Genomic DNA, 22,983 nt, shown 5'->3' with positions numbered 1-22,983 from the left:
ACACGGTTGAACGGTTTATTACGCGACTGGCAAGCAGTGCCATAGAGGTTTGAAAAGTATAGTTTAGCTGTCCCTTTAAAAACACCTTTTTTTAATCTTTTTATAAGCTAATTTTTATTACAAATTCAAAAATTATTTATTAATTTTGTAAATAACGTTTATTTAATATTTCATTACTCGCCCTGACACGGTAAAAAGTGATTTTTTGCGAGCCAAGCAGTCATGGGGTTGTAATAATTAATCGCATGGTCATGGTAGTGGTCCTGCATGTGTTTGCTTTTTAAAGATTCAATTTATGCTACAGGAGGTCTTCTGTTTTTTTTATATTTGAATACGGCTATAAACCGTGTTTGCCAGGTAGACATTAAACTATAACCCTTTTTTTAAATATTCTATTTTTTAAACGTTTAAATTTGTTTTCAGATATAACCTAGGATTTTGGAAAATAGTGTTAATTTGCCAGGTTTAAAACATGGGAAGACTTATTCATATAAAGAATGAAGCGGTATGTATGAATTAATGTATGATGTCAAAAAAACATGTGATAAATAATAAAGAACAAATATCCACAAAGTACTTATTTAGTCAAAATTGGTCTCAAGCAGGCACGAGGTGTATGAAATGCCGAAATGGAACACTTACGTTTAACATGCTACTACACTAATGAGTTGTCTAAATTGCTTGCAATGCAGAAAAACAATTATCCACCAAGTTACATACATGGTAACTTGTAAGCTGGCAAGGTTTATAGAACATAACAAGAACACCTGTGTGTCGTGTGTGATAATGGCTGTCGTTCTTTTCCGACCATATGAGGATAAAGCAAGTTACACCACACATTTAAATTTGTTTCTCCATTCCAGGTGTTCAGTACTCGACTTGAAGAGGCAAAAAAGTCGCTCGTTGTTGTTCATTTCTGGGCCCCATGGGCTGAGCAATGTAAACAAATGAACGATGTAATGGAAGAACTTGCAAAGAAAAACACAAATGTAAATATTCTGCTAGTTGTATAATATAAGTGTATAACTACAATATAGGGGGAAAATTGGTTAAAAGTTGAAAATTGTTGTTATTTTACATCCGATCCCAATGGCCAATGAGTAACTTCTTCTAACTTCTGCCTTTCAGCTGGATTGGCTAGTTTTTTGGGGGAGGGCATTTCTATAACAGATTCATGATTGTGCTTCTTCTAAAAAGCCTTTCTAAAGCAATAATTGTTACATGTGCAACAATTTCTTTTTCCGTTGTATTTCCAATCTGATGTAACCTACATTCAAATTATATGGGATAATTCATAATTGTTAACACAGATAAACATCCTGGTTAATTTTGTTATGGAAAATGGGCTTAACACCCTTTTGTTTTTAATCTAAATTTATAATACAAGCTGCAAATGCAAACGATATTAAAAAATATACAATTTTAATTTAACATGTATATTTATATATGTAGTGTAAAGGTGTATATATATATGTATAATGTATATATATAATGTATAATATATAAACTTTTTTCAATCTAGGTTGTTTTCTTAACAATAGAAGCTGAAGAACTGCCTGAAGTTTCAGTCAAATATGAGATTGAAGCTGTGCCGACGTTTATTTTTATTAAAAACAAACAAAAAATTGGAAAATTGAATGGAGCTCATGCCCCGGAACTCACTAAATTGGTGAGTAAATAAAAACTTATATTCAGGACTCAGGAGTGAAAATATGCCAAAATACATGCATATGATAGGCTGCCACTACGGCACTACATTGGTCTCTTGTTCCATTAAGTATTGCCTTACCCAGTTTATGATTACATCACACAGATTTTTATGCTGGTAGCTCTAAATAAAAACCCTTATTAAGTAGAAACCCTTCCTGTTCCTATTGATTAGAAATTTTAATATTTTTGTTCTCCCAGGTTGCACAACACATCGATACGATTGCCCCTCCTACTCCAACCACAACTGACCCCAAAACTGCCCTTAATAATAAACTGAAGTCACTCATCAATTCAGCTCCTTGTATAATGTTTATGAAGGTATGACAAACCATGTCTCATTTTCCATGGCTAGGTATACTATACAGTCAGTGACAATAGAGTTTACTGTAAATACATTCACAAAAAAAGTGCAGTGGTTGGGCATTTTCATTACAACCAAAGGATACTGACTTCAAACCTCAATGCTGCAACCATTTGTAGCATTTGTTTCCTTGGCCAAGAGCCAAAGACATTTGTGGTCACTAATGGTTTGTCCAAATTGTCAGCAATACATACGAAATATTCACCAATATAGATGCATACTTGGTAACTAAAAAAAATCTGTATACCCATATAGATGCATACGTTTTAGGAGAAAAAGTATATGTATAAAATAGGACATCTATAATATAAAAACCATCAATGCCTCGCCACACCAGAATAAACAAGTTAAATTCATCTATTTATTAAGGGAAACCCAAAGGAACCAAAGTGTGGATTTAGCAGAACTATGGTTTCGATACTTAATGAACATAAATGCAAATATTCCACTTTTGATATCCTACAAGACCAAGAGGTCCGACAAGGACTGAAGGAGTTTTCAAACTGGCCAACTTATCCTCAGTTATATGTAAACGGTAAATCTATTATAACTACTTAGCACAGACATAGTTATACATTTTTAAACAGTTGTAGTGGTATTGGTTAGTAGTTACATATAGTTATTTTATAATATAAGTGGTTACATTTCATAATAAAGCTATTTTTTGTCGTGTAAAACCAACATACATGTTTGGAGAATTCTCTTAAAGTTACCACAAATCTTATAATCCTGCATTTAATGACAGCTTTTTTATTATGATACTTATGTAAGGAGATTTTGACCTTATGAACACGTCCCTATTTGTCTGGCTCCGTAGCACAGTTGGTAAGTGGGCCTACCTCTAACTCAGAGGTAAGTTGGCCCCCAATGGCAATCGCTCCAAGTTGGTGCCACTAACACGAGGTGTATCAAACAGAACACCCATGTTTAATGACTCTCGTTTTTCGGCCATGCGAGTGACGCGACGATTAATTAAGTTTTTTTCTTCACCTATTTTCTCTTTATAAAGAAGTTAAAAGAACATCTTCATCTTATACAGGCGAACTAATTGGTGGATTGGATATTGTGAAAGAAATGGTGCAGGAAGGGGAACTAACAAGTGCGTTGCCAACTCAGGACGAAACACAAACTTTAGAACAACAAATAAAGGTAAGGAATTATAATTGATATTTTATCTGGAATAAATGAATTTAACATATTTTTAACATACCTACGTGGCGAAGCAATTACAGTCATTATAACTTTCTGTAAAAAGCGATAATTTTTTGGAAACAGTAATTTTTTTTACTTTTCAATAACTTTAATCATAATTTATTTATTACTGATCAGTAAACTAGGTTATGTGTGGCTATTCTGCAGTGAGCGACCCAACTAAATCAAATGATAGACTGGATGGTAATCAAGCGGTTGAGAAGAATAGCTTAACAGTTTCTGAATAATAGTTTAAGTCTGAAAGAGATCTTCTGGCAAATGATAACGGCAAATTCTGATTATGTCTTGCAGTATGGCAGACGAAATATCGTTTTTTTTATGATCAAAAAACAAACAACTGCTGGAGGATCTCTTTCCGTGTTATAACACCTGGCAGCAACATATTATACATACAATATTGATTTTTTTCTTTCTTAGAAAATTATCACTCAAAGCCATGTAGTCCTGTTCATGAAGGGTGAACCAGGCGCTCCAAAATGTGGATTCAGTCGTCAAATTGTTCAGATCCTTAGTGAGGCCGGAGTCACTTACACACATTTTGATATTTTAACCAATGAAGATATAAGGCAGGGATTGAAGAAATATTCGGATTGGCCTACATACCCACAACTGTATGCAGGGGCGGAGTTAATAGGGGGATTGGATATTGTTAAAGAAATGGCTCAAGCTGGAGAACTGGCTGAAGCTCTCACTGAAGGGTCAGCATAGAAAATGCTTCAGACAGTGGTTCGGAATCTTATTAGATCTAAATACGTTCATATTGGTTTATGGCTGTCTTAAATAGGTCTATGGCCTGATGAAAATGTTTTCATGGCTTAGTTTGGGAACCACTGCTCTAAAACCCATCTCGTACAAAAGTTCTATTCTTTATGTTAACAATACTGTCACCAAACACACACAAGTTGTATGTTTTTGTTTATGTATAAAAAAGTTCGTTAATATTCATTCATTCAATACTGCTACAAAAGTTGGACGAAAGCATAAAAAAAAACTTGATAATGAAAAATCTACAAAATTAACTGTGCATGGTCACTTATATCATAAGTAAGTTCTGATATATTGTCGAATGGTTCAACATTATCAGATGTTGATAAGAAGAAGTTAAGAGCTCCGTTTGGTGCTTTGGTCGCTTGAGTAGTTTGGTTGATGTACTGCCATCTTTGCTGTGAAATATAAGTTTGTTGCTAATTAAAAGTTCTTCATTCTATTTACTATGTCTGGTGGCATGGCTTAATGGTTACATGTGCCAATAACTCAAAGCGGTATTGTGATTTTCAAAAATTGTGGGGTGTATCTTTGGGTCAGTCATTCTATTTACCATGTTTGGTGTCATGGCTTGGTGCTAGCGGTTACATGTATGATTTGAAGCCACTACAATTGTGCTGTATGACTTTGGACAAAGACACTTATCACCTATTTTACCAACCCAGTGACTACTAATGTGCTGTTTAAATTATAAGCCAAACAGAGGGGAAAAAGAAAAAACATGTAATAACTTGCGGGCTAGCTCGACGGACATGATACAAAATACCCTTGTTCTTAATGACAAAAAATATTGGCACAAAGTGTCTAACGTGACAAAGTCTCTTAGTGCAAACTTTTGCTTCCGTAATATACATCTCCCAGCAAATTTGACTCACCGATTCTACTTGGTAGTCCGCCCACTTTGGTTTAGTGAGTTGGTTAGAATGTAGTAGAGGGTATGCAGTTTCCATTACAGTAGATTTGAAGACGTCTTTCAGACTGTCTTTGTCTCTCTACCATCAAGTACAGTAACATTTTAATATAAAATCTGAAAAATCATATATACTTTTTTAGACTGTTACCTTATCCGCTCTTGTGAATTCTTTTGCTTTTTCACTCCAAAGATTCTGTGAAATGAAAAGCAAAACTGATAAAAACACTGAACAAGCTTGTTTTTCAATCAACGTCTTTATTTTGTGTTTGCTTAACAATGTGGAAAAAATTACTTAGCGACATACGCATACCAACGAAAAACAAAAATTTGTATATGGGTAGAAATGCTAAAATGTGATTAAACATAGCACCAAAGTTTCTGCTTGTTGAAATTGCATATCCCAAAATACACCTTTCTTAAAAAAACAAGCAAAAAAAACTTACGCAGCTTTCTTACTTACCCTGATAGCATCCATAATATCAGAGGAACCAGCTGCTTCAATGAATGTAGCAATAACAGGTGAATCAACAAGATCAGCATCCGTTGTTGAAATTCGGTTTCTAACCAATGCATCTACCAGCACTCGACGAAAATACGAAACAATTTCACAAAATGTGGAAGGTAGGATGATGTTTGAAGGAAGGAGTCTGAAGGTAAATCAGATGTTTTAGTTTTCCTACATAAAACTTGTGGAACGAAATAATGAAAATCGTTTTTTCCTCGTGTGACAGGGCACAACCATCATTATAACTGAATTGTTCTATTTCATACACCTCATGCTTGTTTTTTGTTGGTGGTTGTTTTTTAATGTGTGAATGACAAACTAGACCAAGCATATGTGACCACTGGGTTGGAGTAATTGTCTTTAATCCACTTGACCAAAGACGTATTCGACAATAACCCACAAGCCACCATACATGGTGCACATTAAGAAACAACACTCACTCCATATACTTTCTCTTTGCATTAGAAGGTGTTCCAATCTGAACCATCAGTTTTGGTTGTTTGTTCGCTGCTAGCAGTAAACGGAGTCTGCTGGATGGAGCTGCAACAAAAATAATATGTTTGTTCAAATTAAATCAGATCACTTATAACCTAATGGAATATTTTATACATTTTAGGTCCTATACTACAAAACATGTCTAAATAGAAAAAAAAGGGTTTTATTTGTATTTAGGTTATTACTATATAATTGCTTGGCACGCCATGGGACCTAGGATTTTTTCTAAAAGTATGGTAATTATTAAAAAGAATAAAATGCAATTAAAACCTCTTTTCTTAATAGATGGATCAACTTCAACTCCTTGTTCAAAAGGTGTTCCTCCATTTAAATTAAGCTCATATGCCCTGTGAGTTTTTTGCCATTAAAGTTTTATCAGATTTATAACATTCCTTACAGCATAAGCTTTTTTTTAATGGCGTTATTGTTGTTTAACATTGGGAACACCCTGAATTAATGTAGCAAATGCAGTATACTCTCAACTCTGCTTGTTCTTATAGACCCCAGGGTAAAACCCATTTTAAGGTATAAAGTAGGATGCTAAAACATATGATGTCACCCTTGTTCCAAAAATTGTAGTAATATGTTACTCCAAGCACCTTGAATGAATAAAATTTATTTTGTCTCTTCGGTCACGATAACGAAGACCGAAAAGACGGCTTGTAACATTAAAACAACAGTTGTTAAAACACGCTTATTGATTAAAAAGGAAAGAACGTTTTGGATAAAAGGTACGACCGTTACACGCTACCTTAAATGTTCACCCTATGCCTGGCAACAATAGTTTATATACGTTATATTTTATACAATACTTCATACTTATTAGGTATAGCATTTCCTTGTTCATCGAATAGTTTGAGATGAACCCACCCGCATGACATTTCCCCTCTTTCACCTGTTTGCTGGAGAATAAACATTATGATGTCATAATCAACATCTTGATAAGCAGTATGATGTAACAATGATGAGATTGGTGTTAGATTGTGAGTTTGAATAATTAGTTGTGTGTGGGTTATATTTTTAATTTGTATGAAGTACCTAATGTTAAAATGTTTTTTCAATATTGTATGTGAATAAGCATTGGGTATTGAAATGCATTAGATTAAATGATTTGACTGTGGTATTAATTTAAACAGTGAAGATCATGATATGATTATATGCAAACTACATTTGTATGTCTCTACCTGAGCTATAAAAACTATCCTAAGTTTGCTACAGAGAACACCTAGTTAACTGTGTTACTAAAGACGCTACCCTTCACCAAAATCCGTTAAACAAAAGACACAGAAACCAACACCGAGTCTAAACCAAGCATTCAAAATCACCCCGAATTAAATGTTAACAGTGGTGCAACCGGTAGCTTAATAAAGGAATAAAGTTTATTTGTGTCTTTACGGGTAACGAAAGCCATAATACCACACGTGTTCTGTTACATACACCTTTTGCCCGCTCAGAGTTACCACATATGTAACTTTGTGGCTGAATACTCTTTTTGGTCTAGAGACACTTAATCCCATAATTTGGTTGCGGCTGATTGTACTTTTAAAAAACTGGCTGCACCACTGACAGTTACTGCACGAATTTAATCTACTGGTGAGTTTGTTTTAAATCCCGATGAATTAAAGTTTGGTTAGAGTGAGAGGTGTGATACCCTCAGTTTGTCCCGTGCACTTTCTGGTTGTTCCTCGTTTTCTGAATCACTGTATTCGCACAACAGACCGTCGCTAAAACGAACCAAACGCTTTGGCGGCTAAATCGTAGTTACATAGGTTACCAGGCGTTAGGGAAATATTGGTAGGGGCAACAAGAAAGATAAAATATGTGGTGCTCAAAATTAATCATTTGAAAAACTGTACTTGATTTTTAATGCAATTTTTGTATTAGTTACTGAATAACTTTTATTTATATATTATTTCATTAGTTTTCGATTAATTGGAATAAATATTGTAGAGTATGTTTCTGAAGAGATATCCATACTTTTAGCAGTAACAGTTTATATTATTAACGTATTAAAACTATAGTTAACAGGGTAAAATGTACATTATAAATCAAGTTACCTAATGGAAGCTTTAAAAATAATATTGATTTTATTTTTTTTAAATTTATAATATTATTATAACAGTGCTTTATTTTTTTAAACATTACATCATTATTGTGTTGCAAAAACTTATGTCTGAGAAATAAACTAATCTGCTCAGTGGTCATGCTTAATATATGACTTACTGTTCTAATATAGGTGATACCAAGCTCAAATAAGATGCCAATGTTTGAGTGCTTGTTGTTGCTTCTCACAATGCTGTGGCCATCTAATAAACTTGGTAGGATGGCACCAGTCTGTTGGATATTAGTAAGTATGTATGATTGTAATATACTTACGCGCGGTGGGTCAACAATGGTCGTTATAGTATGGGTGTTTCGCTTCATATGCCTAGTGTTCGCTTACGAGTTAACACATATGTAATTGTGTGGGTAACTTTTTGGAAGAGACTTTTTCATGCAATTATTGATTTTTGCACTCGGTTTTTCTTACCTCAAATGTTTAAACTATATCCATTAGCAGAAAAAAGAACCTGAGTAGGATTTTTTCAAATTTCAAGGTCTTTTTAAGCGTATTAACTTTTAATGTTCATATATTTATGATTTACCTTGGTTGTTGGGAAATTCCACATTTTTGGTTTTGTCTCATCCGCTTGCGCTCGCACTGTGCGTATGTTACTCAGGATCTGTTAGAATAAATTCCTGAAGAAACTGTAACTACTGTTGAATAAATTTAAGCATGCCTAAAGACAGAACACGTACAATGGGGGAAGTCAAGCTTTGAAGAAGATTAACCCCCAAAAGAAATTCCACCAATAGTTCACAGTAAACGGCCACACTTTTAATTGTAGGGGAAGTGCATTACTGTAAGACACAATTAAACTTATCTTATAAATACTTACATTGGTTCCATCAAACAATGCAATCCTCACATGTCTACTTAGAACTTCCACCCCTGCACTGGGGAGGGGTATCATCTTACATTTCCAAAGTCTACACGATCGTAACACATGTGTCACCAATTTACGCAACTGTAAAAAATGAAAACAAAATTTAGTAATTTATATGTGAAAATTCAACTTAATGATTTATAATTAAAAATACAATTTATTGATTTATAATTAATATTACCTAATAAATACAACTTATGTATAAAATACTTGCATGTGCTTGTACAATGAAATCCTAAAATAATTAATAAATTGCAAAAAAACACTTCAAACATAAAATGAAAATGTTGCAGTAGATTGACCAAGGATAGTCCCTCTCTTTTTTTCTGCCTATTTTTCCGCAGTCGCTTGTGGGATGTGGTATTACTTAACATAAAATGGTTTGGAAAATACTCCTTATCATGATGTGTGATGTTTGGTCACAGTTATTTTTCCCGCCTGTTTTTCCACCTTTTTTCCACTTTCGCATACAAAAACACTCAAGCACATTAACCTGATCTGTTGCAGGGTCCCAGTGCAAGTTTTCAAAGCCAAGTTGGGATTCAGACAGTGTTGGTAGCATTGCCTTCCGTAGTGAATAATCCTCACTCTTTATAAGCAGGTTGTACATCATAGAGGGACGAAACCCTGCAGGCAAAGCTCCCATGGCTGATAGAACATCCGTAACATCCATCTTTTGAGGCTAAATTTAAAAAAAGTACAAATATGTTAATTCCCGTTGCATGTTATAGTCATGCTTTTTAACTAATGTTTTTCTATATATTTTATCCTTAGTGTAGTTTCATGACTGTTGTTTAACTGTTAATTCTCTTAAAATTATGTTACCATAGGTGTCCAGTGTCTACAATAAATTCAAAATATACAAATGCAGATTCACACTGTAAGAAAGACTTCACAGAACTACTTCGTGTATATGTTTTAGTAATTAAAAAATAAAGGTGTTTATATATTTTATACAGAGGGAAAAATTAGTAAAATTATGTTAAACAAGTGTATTAGAAAAAAGATCTTAATCCACAATAGAATTCATGCCACATATATATTTCGATTAGTTTTTTTTAAACTTCTTTTACCTCAGTCACTTGGTCTTTAATTCCTTTCCATAGTTGTTTACCACTGGTTAAAACATTCAGATAAATATATGTTTGAATGTAAATGTAATTTACTTTATTCTTCTGTGGCCAATAATTTGGACAACACATTAGTGACCGCTGAGTTGGAGCAATTGCCATTAAGTGTCCTGCCCAAGGACACATATGCCTGCAATGGTAGCAGCAAAGAGCCTTGAACCCATTACCTCTGGGTTAGAGGCAGGCTTGCTAACTACTGTGCCACGGCGCCGATTGAAACACACAAAGTGCATTACAAGTGTATATAAAGATGCCACAATTTTTCAAAACATAAAACACCAAACCATGCAATAAGTGATTCTGCTTAGTGATTCGTGATATTAATTTTAAAAAAATAAACTAATGGATGTAACCCATTTATGCTCGCGTGGAGGGAAACGATAGTCGTTACAACATAGGTGTTCTGTTTTATACACCTTGTGGCAGCACGAGTTAGCACCTATGTAACTTTTACACATGGCTGATAATATTTTTATTCTCGTCTGGCGGGGAAACGATAGTTGTTATAACACAGGTGTTCTGTTTCATACACCTTGTGGCCGCACGAGTTACCACATATGTAACTTTTAACACATAGCTGATAATTTAGCTTAAGAGACCACTCATTTAAAGGTGTGTGTAAAAGAAAAGTCTAAAATGCTATGGGTGGACGGACTACACGCAAAATGAATAACTGTGCAATAAAACTGACAACACCACAGCTTAGGTGGAACACTCTGTACCTTTCCTCACTTGCCCATATGTTAGACTCAAGCCAAAATTCACTAAAGTTTAAAAATTTTATTTGAGCACAACAACAAAATTATATATTTTTTAATATAATTTGCAACTGTTTTACATTAAAAAAGCCTAGAATTACATTAATTGTTTTTCTGTACATCAGTTGGACAATGCGAGAGGCCTTTACAGTTAATTTTTTATGGCATAGAGAGAGAGAGAGTTGGCCGACTTCCCCAGTTACACGAAAAAAAAAATCAATTAAAAAAAAAACAATTTAAAAGAAAATTTGACTCACGTTCTTGGAGTATTAACTTCCGATGATTCTTCAATTACCGGATCTTGAATGATACCCTCCGGTGATGCAACCTCGGAGACAGGAGCGCTCACTTCCACTTCTTTCTCCTCTTCCTCCTCATATTTCTTGAGGAAAGTTGACGGAACCATCCCGACTTTGCCCTCCTCGTTTTCCGCTTCCCACCATCCATCATCCCTTGAAGAAACATAGAATTAAAGTCACTTGTGCTCCGATGTAATTAATTTCGTCACAACCGACGAAGCTGTAATTGGCACCTAAACCAATGGTAACGTCACAACAGACGCCGTAGTATTTACGCCACCAACAAGATAGTTTGGACAGACCTATTAAGTGTCTACAATAACTTAAATGAATAAATATTACTTAGCACCTAAACCAATGATGATGTCACAAGCTCACAACAAACCCAGAAGTTTTAAAGGCCCACAAAGACAGTTTGGACAGCACAAAAATGAAATGTCTACAATAACTTGAATGAATGAAAATTACTATTTATTTTCACATGGAGGGACAGTGACACCGGTTTGTTTCTACATTATCTTTTCCCTGCATTTGTATGAATTCACATTTTTTTACTTTGTCAAACCCAGATGATGTCTATCTCCCATCAACAGAACGAAATGTTGGTTTATTAAAAATCCCAAAGATTCATTTGCTTAGTGCGTTATGCCTGGTAGCAACAACAGCAGGAAGTTATGTAGCTTAACAATAACAAAAAAAACAGCACTCTATAGATAATATATACATACACTGTACATCTGTACTATCATATATTACCCATTCGACAATATATATATATATATGGCACACCTTTTAGACAGAATATCAACAATATCTCCAACTTTAATGCTCAAATCATCATCTTGTACTCCTTGGAAGTCGCACAAAACTTCATAAAGGTCTTCCGTTTCAGTGTCTTCTTCATCTTCATATTCCTCTTCACTGAAAAACAAAAAAAGTAAATATAACTTAATGGGTTGCCAAATTGCTTGCCATATATATAGACAGAAAAATTAATCAGCCACAAAGTTACATACATGGTAACTCGTAATTAAGCAAGGGTTGTATGAAACAGAACACCTATGTTATAAGGACTGTCCTTGCACCACCATGTGAGGGTAAATAAGTTACATTCCTTTAACTTATAAATCCCTCGGCTGTGGGCCTGTTTTTAAATAATTCGTGCCTGCTTATTAATTACCGCATGTAACTATGTATGTGGGTAATTGTTTTCAAAATGTAAATTTCAATACAGTGCAATTTCTATCAAACAAAGTTCCATGTTAACATATTGTATTTTAAAAGACAATTTATTTTACTCAAAACAATTTTAAATTTATCACATTTGTATTGATACCTTAGATCTTCCTCTTCATTGTCATCACCATTATCTTCTTGTGCTTCATCTTTCTTGATTTCTTTGATTTCTTTTTCTCGTGTTGCTCTGTAACAGTGATTCAACATTATGTTTCTAATAAATTTATTCTTTGGTAGATGACCGGCAAATGGAACTGGTGGCAAATGAAACTAATCAACAATACCTCCACTGTTCAAATTACCTCAAATTGTCTCCATTTTCAAGTTCTTCCATCGTTTCCATTATTTTGTCTAGACGCATCTGGTTTAAACATCATGATTGTAATACACATTTGCATGAAAAAAATGAATAAATATACCTTGCTTTGAATATGCACAGTTGAAAAATGAGAGCCATTATACCACGAGTGTTCTGTTTCATACACCTTGTGCAAGCTTACAAGTTTCCATAATTGTAACTTTCTGGCTGATTTTTTTCTGTTTGGATGACAATTTAGACAAACCATACGTAACCACTGGGTTTGAGCAATTGCCGTTAGGTATTTTGCCCAAGCACAACTTTGCTCATTTCCCACATTGCAGCGCCTTGAGCATATAACCTTTGTGTTAAAGTCATGCGCCCTAACCAACTGGGCCACGGGGCCTACTTTAGTAGCTGCTATATGTAACTATAAATAAACTATTACTGACAGGAAAATTGGTCTTCTGACATTTAACTATGATAACATACTACATTAAAATTTTCTCACCTGAAAGTTCTGTAACCTTTTCACTTCATCCATTTTCTTTTGTTCAAAATTTGAAACAGCCTCAGGTTCTTCATGCTGCAGTTAATATTTGCTTATAAGTAAAATATTGTGTTAATGATGTAGAAAAGTTTACTTTATCCCCAAAAAATAAAAATTGTGGTCATAATAAATGGTATTGAAATGTTGAATCTGTTTTTAAAAGTAATGTTCTTACTTTTTGAAGGTTGTTAGCTTGAAGCAAGAGAGTTGAGGCTTCTATTTTGTATTGAATGCAATTTTCATGGCATGTTATGACTTGGGGCTCTTCTGCATTTTTGAAACTCCATTTCTTTGTGATGGCTGTTACTTCGTCTATCTGCAACAAAAAGGAAAAGTAAATTAGTGTTGTTGTATTGAAAATTAGTTTGGTTTGATTAAGTGTTCAGTGTTAATAAAGAATCCTTCCCTTCTGTTTTCTGCTAACCGTCAAACTTAACCACGCTTTTCTAACCCTGTAACAAATACCCACCATACAAAAGTTTTTAACAAATAACACCTAACTAATTAGTCTTTAACTGTTCTTTAGATCTCTTTTGTGTAAAAAAATAGAATGATCATGTAGGCTTAAAATACAGCAGTGTACATGGCCCGAAAGTGTATTTTCGACTCCCAACTACACTATGCAATGCCAATACTGGTATTCTATGAGTATGTGTGTATTTTGCTTTAATATTTCAATCAAAAACTTTAAAAAATTGTGTTAAAATAGTTTGTTTCAAATTCTTACCTTAGATTTTAGTTGGTCTGCTTGTTTTTGTAGCGTTCCAAGCGGACCAGACGCTCTGGCTCTTGCTAGAGACATTTGTATCGTAAAACTATAGACATATAAACACGTATGGTAATTTTACCATCTAAATATAAAGAAAGTTTTCTAAATTTCCCAAAAAGAATTTTAACTGTAGGAGTTACTGAAGCGTGACGATTGCTACAACAGTTGACATAGATATCCGAGTGTATTTGTTTTCGTGGTTACTGGTTAGTTTCAAAGTCCACGTACGGAAAGAGATTTTTATATAGACTTTGGTCTATTCGGGTATTTAAAATCATACGTATCTGAACATTTAAACATGTTTAAATATCTATGGTGGAATTTACAACGTATGTGCAAACCGGTAAGTATGATCTCTTTTATAATAGTTCCAAATCTTCCAAAATATTCGACTTTGTCTTCTTCTCGCTTACTAGCGAATTGCATAAGAAATAACTGAGTAAAACTTTAATATAGTATATATACATATGAACAAAGAGATATTTAATATATATGTAAACAACTAAGTTATCTAAACCAACCACAACGTAAATTTGCAGAGCGCAAAAAAATAAGGGCATGCTGTTATCTATAAGCAGTGGTAAACGGATGTACGCCTAGGTGTGTAAACTGATGATTAATTTTACCTGTGCTTTTACATTGTATACGAAGCGAATCTAATATATGTAATATATAACACTCTAGAAATTCCTTTACTAAATAAGTGTTTAAATAGTTTAAGCTAGTCCCTTGTTCTTGCCCGTCGTTGTCGTTGCCATCGTTTCGGTAATACGTAAAAACTGACAAGGGAAGCAAGCAAAAGAACAATCGCAATGAACAGAACTGCTATTTCTGCTGGCAAAGCGTCGTCGGGTGTTATATTTTCTTCGCCCATTTTCATTAACTCCCAGTCCTCATCAGCCAGAACTGTGAAATAAACGAAGATCAGTAATAACACTGTGTCATCACGGCCTAAGTATTGATGCTTATATTTTGCGTGGTTTACTCGTTTATAGCGAATGGATCGGGAAAACACCGGAACAAATTTAGTAAGCAATCATATCAGCAAAGTGTCACACTTGAAGACGCAGACATGTACCCATATAGGACGGTGTATTTGATGTATAGTACTGTGGGGTAAAATGGGACACATTTGGAACATAATATCCAATTATTCTCATCGAGTTTTAAACAAACAACAACGGTCTGTGGGAGGCAGTAAAATACTTTTTTAATATTTTGCTACCAAATAAGACGAGAAAATAGAATGAAAAAGTGTTTCATCTTCCCCCACCCTATACCATATATTGTGAGCTGGATTTTAACCCGAACGTCGTTTCAAAGGTTAAACATATAGTTGGTTTACGAGACACTTTAAATCAGAATAAATTTAGTAAAAAGTAAATTTTTATTTCCGTATAAACAATTCAAACAAATCGGTCTTATAAATTCGTCCCTATGTGTATTACAGACAACACGTGTTATAATGCAGGTTTAAAGTAAATAATATTGATAAATGACTTACGTTCACACGACATCCCATCAATACCAAGGTAATATCCTGCCCGACACGAGCATGTTCTTGTCCCGAATATATCAACGCTACAAAGATGTTTACATCCTCCATTCGCCTGTCGTGTACGTGGTCTTAAGAATTCATGAAGTTAACATGTTTTTTTTGTGGGCTTTTGTGGGCTAGCTCTGCATTTTGTCTGCTGTGGCCATTCGCTTTTAAATATGTATAAAACACCACAGATTAGCAACTACAACAAAACTAGGAAACTCGTCAATTAAATAATATGTGATGCCATTCCCTGACGAGGCCTCTTTGGATGTATACGTATAACAGCTACCAAAGAGTAACAGATTTTCGCTGTACTTTATCTACGACCCCCGTACAGACACATTCTATTACATTCTGGTGGGTAAATTGTGTTTGAATGGAAAAGCTGTACAACAGTTTGTATGTAAAATCTAAGCAGGCAAATTATGCATTCAGCAAAAGAAAGATAGTTGACACTCTTACGCGAGCACAAGCCGTTCTTGAACCGTCGATTGATATTGGACCAAGTGATATGACGTGTGGGGAAATACCCGTACCCGATCTTCGCCTTTTTCTACCCGATATTTCAGCTGTTCCAAAGCAGTTCTACAAAAAAACAGTGATATTACTGATATAAAGTGGAATAACATTACGTTCTGCAAGAAAATAGCCACATCTGAACACTACTGAGCCGTTGTATAATTATTTTTTTTTAAAACTTAAATGTGTTATTTTTTTCAGTCTTTTTCAATTTGTATGTTTTGTCCGTTCTTGCTTTATTGGTATTCGAGATAATTGGTAATGATGGTTGCTGTGCTCGCGCTGTAGCCATGCATGTCTCGTGTTCTGCTGGAGGCTGCTTCTGCCGCTTGTAAATTCGCCATTGCAGCCAGTGCGTTACTTGACACCGCGCACTCGTACTTTAGAATAGCTCGCCATTGCAAGTATACGCTTTATCGTTTTATAAACAAGCCTTTTAAGTTCAGTTTGGTGGTATTGCGAATGTACAGACCTTGGCATTATGCCTTATCATAGAAAACTGCTTTTAAAATAATGTTAAATTGAGTTTACGACGATGTTTTGTAAAAGAAATACAGTAAAACGTCTTACCTTAGTTTTGCATGTGTTGCTAAGAACAGTGTCGCATACAGCGATACGACAGTGAACGTAAATAACTTGGCTCATAGCAGGGAGACCTGACCACAGGAAAGATTTAAACGAGAACTTAGCTTGGGACGAATAATAGTTTTCGTACAATTCAATGGCATTTGGGTTCGCTGGGTCAACGTATGGACACCTGAGTAGTGTTATACAGAAAGTTACCGATTGGATATTTTACATTAACAGGTACGTTCTAAAGATGTATAGTCATTAATTATATATTTAATAGCTATAGTAGGGTGAGGGAGATGGGACAACTTTTTGTTTTCTTGTCTCATTTGATAGTGTAAACAAAGAGCATTCAAAGAATTATAAAACCGTATCCTCACGATTTCCATAAACCGCTGTTAATTGTTTAAAACACGATCAGGATATTGGGATATTATGTGCTAAAGGTGTCCCATTTTCCCCCACAGCACTATATATTTTATGTTTAGTGAAGTCCTACCGCGAAGCATTCAACGAGACATGATAGCCTATACTTAGAGGCCAGGGGTAGTCCATTTCCAATTAATTTTGATATACAACGGTTTTAACTTAAAGATGTTCTTGTTCATTTTGGGGTCTACATAAGCAGGGGTGATAGAAATAAGAAAAGGGATGTTTCGGCCTGATTGATATATAGTACTGTGGGAGAAGATGGGACACCTTTAGCACATAATATCCAAATATCCGGATCGTGTTTTAAACAATTAACAACGGTTTGTGGGAGTCGTGAGAATACGGTTGTATAATCCTTTGAATGTTCTTTGTTTACTACCAAATGGAACGAAAAAATAGGATGAAAAGGTGTCCCATCTTCCCCTACCCTACTCTATGATATTGCAGTCAGAGAAGGCTACAACACACGGATTTACTCTATGGTTCTGGTGGGTGGCAAATTTTTTTCAACTGAAAGGAATGCAGCCAAAGTTTTGAGGCGGTTTTGTGTAAAGCCTTAAATACGATTTTTAAACGCCATATTTTAAACAAAATTTGGACTGTAAAGTTCTCCGCTTTTCTGACAGAATTTAGAATAATCTCGATAGAATCAAGGTTCTTATGCCAAAATCGGTTAAACAATTTTGGAAAATATGCACAAATTACTAGGTTTAATCACGGCCTACTATATTATAGTAGGCCATAGCTTAATTCTTTCGTTATATTTTAGGTATATGACTTACCCAGAGTCAAGTATAGGGTATTGTGACGAATCGTATGGATCTGTAGATGGAGTCGCCCAGCATACTGTTGCCTATTGAGACATAGTATATAGAAAATCATTTTTAGAAAGTTTATTTGTACAAAATTGCTATGGTTTTGTTTCCCCAAGCAAACACTTTGCTCCGTAGTAACTAATGGGTTAGTTAAAGTATTAACTATTTAAAAAACCCTCCTCAAAAAAATGCATACGGGATAGCTTGAAAGCGGGAACTAGGTGTATGAAACATAATACCTCTGTTATAACGACTGTCATTGCACCGTCACCTAATGCGGAATTTAAAGCCAGATTTAATGTCGCTTTTGAATCCACAAACGTGATATCATTCGAAGTTATATATAACATAAGAGTTTTATTAAGTCTGCTTTTTCAGGGGTGGGCGCTGACTTCTGGGTAATGGCGTCAAATTGATATATACCAATACTACGCTATATTCTTCTGATATACTAATATAAAAACCATACGTTAATGATTTATATTTCACCTGCAGAACCAAATAAGTTGCACCGGCGTCGGTCAGTGTGGCACCAACGTATATAGAAGTTGGTACAGTGAGTGGTAGATTGGTAGACACTGGGTTGGAGAAACCAGCATCGGAGAAAAGACCCATCGCCACATCTAACTCAGCGGTGATTGATGACAGGGACAGTGAACGGGAACTTAAAGTTTAAGTGAGATGAATTTTGTTTTAGATTATAACTATACCACGTTTACTAATAAATTGTACAAATGCCTATACACAATACATGTCACTTATTTGGTTGCGCGTTGTTATATAAAGCAGGGTGGGGAAGACGGGACACCTTTAGCACATAATATCCAAATATCCTGATCAAGTTTTAAACAACTAGCGGGGGTCTATAGGAGTCATAAGGGTACGGTTTACCTATATTCCTTTGAGTTTTCTCTGTTTACTACCAAATGGGACGAAAAAATAGAATGAAAAGGTGTCCCATCTTTCCCCACCCTATAGTACTGTGAGGTTAGATCAATACCGTTAGCACATAAAATAAAGGAACATTTGGTGTAACTGATAAAAACACGATTAGGTAATATGGAATAATAAAGGTGTTACCAAATACCAGTATCCATCTTACCTCACAGTACTGGTCCTATAATTCGATTTTGAAAGATAATTTATAGCGTTTAAAACAAAGTTAGTATATTCGCGTATACCAAACATATACTTACGTTGATATTTGTGCACCAGCTCCAAGACCCAACGATACTCGAATATTAAGTACATATATGCAACTGAATTCAAAGTTTATGTCAAATGCACGACCGAAACTCTCGACGTCTGGGTTCAGATAGTTCCGTACTGCGTAGTTGTAGATTTGGTGTGTCGTGTTTATCTTTAAATGCAGTTAAGACATTGCTTAAGTCTATATAGTAGAGTCGGTAAAGATGATGGGACACCTTCTCATTCTATTTTATCGTCCCATTTAGAAGTAAATAAAGAACATTTAAAGAATTATAAAATTGTATTCTTATTCTCTTTCCTCTTTACTTTCCTCCTCCACCCAAGCACATATTATTCAAATATCCTAATCGTGTTTTAAACAATTAACAACGGTCTATAAGAGTCGTAAGAATATAGTTTTATAACTCTTTAAATGCTCTCTGTTTACTACCAAATGGCACGAGAAAATAGAATGAAAATGTGTCCCCACCCAAACTGTATTTATAATATTGTTTTCTTTTCCCCAACAGTTAAAAATCTAAAACTAGCTTCAGTGATTTTAGAAGTTAAAATGATCGTTTTAAAAGAAAATGATTTTGAGACGAAAAATTGTTTTTATAAATATGGACAGTCATATTTTTATTGAAACTCACCAGATAAATAATGTTTAGCACCTACAATAACGACAGTTATAGTTAAATCATACCCACCGTGGTAATGGGGTTGCAGTCCGATATATTGATTGTAAAAATCGCGTCCAGTCCAGCGTAGACGGTACTTGCACCTAACACAGGTTTACAGTTTTCAGCAATACTGCTTGCAACGACAGTTGGTATGTCCGAGTTGGCAACCGCCAAAGTTTTCGTTGCATTATGACCGAGAGCCTCAAGCGGACAGTTCTTGAGTCTGAAATATACATTAATTAAAAATCGCTATATTTTTAAACTATGGACCAGAAATTTTAGAGCTCGAAGTTTTTTCAAAATTTAAATAAGTATTTTGTTGCAGTAAAAATGAGTGATAAACGCCACTATACAGTACTGTGGGGTAAGATGGGACACCTTTAGCAAATAATACCCAAGTATCCTGATCGTGTTTTGAACAATTAACAACGGTCTATGAGATTCGTGAGAATACGGTTTTATAATTGTTCAAATGTTGTTTGTTTACAACCAAATGAGATTAGATAATAGAATGAAAATGTGTCCTATCTTAACGCGTGCTGGTGGGACAGCGTCAGTACTTTATTCAGAAACCGAAAGGAACCACTTGGTTAGAGCAGTTTTTCGTGTTGTGATTTTAGGCGGACAAATGCGCTTACAATGGTAGCAGCGTCAAGCCTCGAACGCTAAACTCTTTTATTTCTACTTTTTGAACTATAAACTAACTTCCTCAGCTCATTGATTTTTTATTAAGAGACCGAGTTTGTAAATTAAAGGTTAATATACTGTATAACAATATAATTTAAATGCCACATTATTCTATGTACTATATTTGACCATGTGTTGTATTGCAGTTGATTTTTATATAAGTATAAATACTTACCGAACTGTTATTCCACTCGCAGAGCATGCGACTCGCATATCAGTAAAAGTAAACAAATTGGCAGGCGTCAATTCTCCAGTAGGTAACGTTGTGCCAGCACATGCTGCGTATATGTTTATATAAAGCTTTTTATTTGTGATTTTTTGTTTAAGCCTATATAAGGTCATATAGGGTGGGGGGAGATGGGACACCTTCTAACTCTATTTTCTTGTCCCATTTGGTAGTAAGCAAAGAACAAGGAGTTATGAAACTATACCCGCACGACCCCCATAGACCGTTGTTAATTTTTTAATACACGATCAGGATATTTGGATATAATGTACTAAAGGTGTTCTATATTACCCCGTCCTACTATATAACATTGATTTCAATTATATACGGAAGTATATCGCAATAATCTATTATAAAATGAAATTATTGCGAGCTTTGTACTTATTCTTTATTTATACAACCGACCTAACAACTATTATGAATGAATGTGTAACGAGCTTTATGCTTTTGCGTGCACGGGAAACTACAGTTTTTATAACACGCATATGTTCTGTTTTACACAGCGTGCCCGCTAAACTAAACTAATGGTCACTATTTCAAATATATGTAAACTGATAGACATTGCGACGCTATTTCTATTTAACCCTCTTACCTGTACTTTGTGTGTTGGAGACTGGAACGACAACCGACAAAACAAACAATAACAGACCCAGCATCACTGGTCTTCCTAAAAGCACCTTCCTGTACGTCCAACGGTGTAAGTACTTTTATTTAAATCTTCTTTATTTCAGTAGAGTTTCACTTAGCATAATAGCACTAGCATAATAGAACACACCAACAAAATCTAAACTTTTTGCTGTAAAAATCTTTATTATTTTTATACTGCTGCAGTTATATTCAATATGCTAATCACTACCAATTACCTCGTAGTTCCTGGTTAATATCGTTTTCGTTATCTTATCTTAGGCCGCTCTAGATTACGCTTAATGCACTTTCGCAGTAAAATTTACTAAATACTTTTTTAGCCTGTTAAACCGCACGCTTTGCGATTCGTTTTATTTAACAAGCAAATTAGGTCGGCTTAAAAATCTGATTTCTTGGTTAACAGTACAAAGCAAGCCACACCTGTTAGACTATATACCTCCGATTTAAAACTTCCGTTAAAAATCATGAGTGACGTTACGCTGGTGTTCCATTTTTTCAACCCATTTATTCGTAAACGTATACTATCGCCTTTTCTTTCATTTCCGTCCGTTTCGCTGTTTATTTAGACAAATGAAAACAAACGAAACGCATAAAGACTGCAATGCATACAGTGACATGTAAGTCTTGTAATGCATTACGCAACAAAACAAATACTATTAAAAAGTTTTAGATAACTGTTATACCAACGGTAAATCGTTATATCACTATAGTACCAAAAAATGACTTTGATTATTTACACACGTAGCACCTAAACACTTTCCGAGACATACCAACTGCCATTCCTCGACCGTGTGTCGGCATAAAATGAGGACAGTGTTTTTATTTATAGCGTTTATTTACGTGATTTGTTTATAGCAACGTCATTTTTTCTGTGCCATAGCCATAGCCTATGTTTCAGAAGCACTTAAATTTCTAAACGATTTTGGGGAAAATTCGTAGATTTGAGCGAATATCATTTAAATAAAATATTTCGATCGTAAATAACAGTAACTTTTATATCCTTTGGACTCAAACTGTACGCCCTAAATAATGCGAGAAGCACTTCTAGAATGGGGTAGGGCAACGACATTCTTTATAACCTGGGTGTCCTGTTTTATATACACTTTGACCTCGGTCCCGCTTTAGCACGTAAGAATAAAAACCAGCGTAATGTCACTCAAATAAAGTTACGATTACTTCCTCGAAAATTCTTTTTTTTAAATTTTTTATTTTTTGCCTTTCGTATGGCTGACAATTGGACTCGAGCAATTTCCCTTAAGTGTCTTACGTTAGGACAAATATACCCGCAATGGTAGCAGCGACGAGTCTTGAACCCAAACCCTGTAGGATAGAGGCAAGCGCTAACCATTGTGCCACGGCGCCGAAACAATTCCTGCTCTATAGCGTATCGTAGTATAGTAGAGTGGGGGAAGATGGGACACCTTATTAAACCCACACTATTCGTATATCTGGTCGTGTTTTAAACAATTTACAACGGTCGTGAGCATACGGTCTTTGAATGTTCTTTGTTTTCTACCAAACGGAACGAGAAAATAGAATGAAAAGGTGTCCCATATTCTCCTACCATATTATATCTTAAAGAACACACAAAATATCATGCTTTGTTGTTTAAACTACCATCCCACACTAGACCTTAATTTTTTTTTCAGGAAACCGAACTGAGTAAAATAATTATATCTATTCCACT

The 22,983-nt window shown here is 34.8% G+C and overlaps 3 protein-coding genes across 5 annotated transcripts; 1 reads left to right on the top strand and 2 right to left on the bottom strand.

Moving 5' to 3' along the window:
- Nucleotides 1-391: 391 nt before the first annotated feature.
- Nucleotides 392-4,490, top strand: LOC100186125 (glutaredoxin-3). The gene is made up of 7 exons (XM_002127815.5): nucleotides 392-505; nucleotides 864-989; nucleotides 1,523-1,669; nucleotides 1,909-2,028; nucleotides 2,441-2,606; nucleotides 3,111-3,220; nucleotides 3,701-4,490. Exons 1-7 carry the CDS (start codon nucleotides 473-475, stop codon nucleotides 3,989-3,991), a joined length of 993 nt encoding a protein of 330 aa, XP_002127851.1. The 5' UTR covers nucleotides 392-472; the 3' UTR covers nucleotides 3,992-4,490.
- Nucleotides 4,188-14,084, bottom strand: LOC100178238 (nephrocystin-1-like). 3 transcript variants are annotated; one of them, XM_018811279.2, is made up of 21 exons: nucleotides 13,947-14,084; nucleotides 13,395-13,535; nucleotides 13,181-13,255; nucleotides 12,674-12,732; nucleotides 12,472-12,558; nucleotides 11,925-12,056; nucleotides 11,094-11,288; nucleotides 10,801-10,842; nucleotides 10,022-10,064; nucleotides 9,442-9,630; nucleotides 8,901-9,029; nucleotides 8,607-8,684; nucleotides 8,185-8,295; nucleotides 7,613-7,711; nucleotides 6,781-6,863; nucleotides 6,232-6,308; nucleotides 5,907-6,006; nucleotides 5,422-5,608; nucleotides 5,110-5,154; nucleotides 4,924-5,040; nucleotides 4,188-4,446 (listed from the first exon to the last, which is right to left on the bottom strand). In XM_018811279.2, the coding sequence occupies exons 1-21, from the start codon at nucleotides 14,019-14,021 to the stop codon at nucleotides 4,291-4,293; spliced, it is 2,220 nt and encodes a 739-aa protein (XP_018666824.1). In that variant the 5' UTR covers nucleotides 14,022-14,084; the 3' UTR covers nucleotides 4,188-4,290. The 3 variants fall into 3 exon arrangements, with proteins under 3 accessions (XP_018666824.1, XP_002127999.2, XP_018666825.1); XM_002127963.5 differs by lacking the exon at nucleotides 7,613-7,711; XM_018811280.2 differs by lacking the exon at nucleotides 10,801-10,842.
- Nucleotides 14,085-14,422: 338 nt separating this feature from the next.
- LOC100175886 (uromodulin-like) lies at nucleotides 14,423-22,924 on the bottom strand. The gene is made up of 10 exons (XM_026833906.1): nucleotides 21,244-22,924; nucleotides 20,601-20,703; nucleotides 19,766-19,961; nucleotides 19,064-19,227; nucleotides 18,357-18,531; nucleotides 17,835-17,905; nucleotides 16,621-16,807; nucleotides 15,994-16,116; nucleotides 15,493-15,598; nucleotides 14,423-14,894 (listed from the first exon to the last, which is right to left on the bottom strand). Exons 1-10 carry the CDS (start codon nucleotides 21,305-21,307, stop codon nucleotides 14,710-14,712), a joined length of 1,374 nt encoding a protein of 457 aa, XP_026689707.1. The 5' UTR covers nucleotides 21,308-22,924; the 3' UTR covers nucleotides 14,423-14,709.
- Between the last annotated feature and the right edge of the window lie 59 nt (nucleotides 22,925-22,983).

Source organism: Ciona intestinalis, chromosome 3, assembly GCF_000224145.3.
Source record: "Ciona intestinalis chromosome 3, KH, whole genome shotgun sequence".
NCBI lineage: Eukaryota > Metazoa > Chordata > Ascidiacea > Phlebobranchia > Cionidae > Ciona > Ciona intestinalis.
Note: the sequence above shows the minus strand (reverse complement) of the source record. Positions and strands in the feature narration are given on the sequence as shown.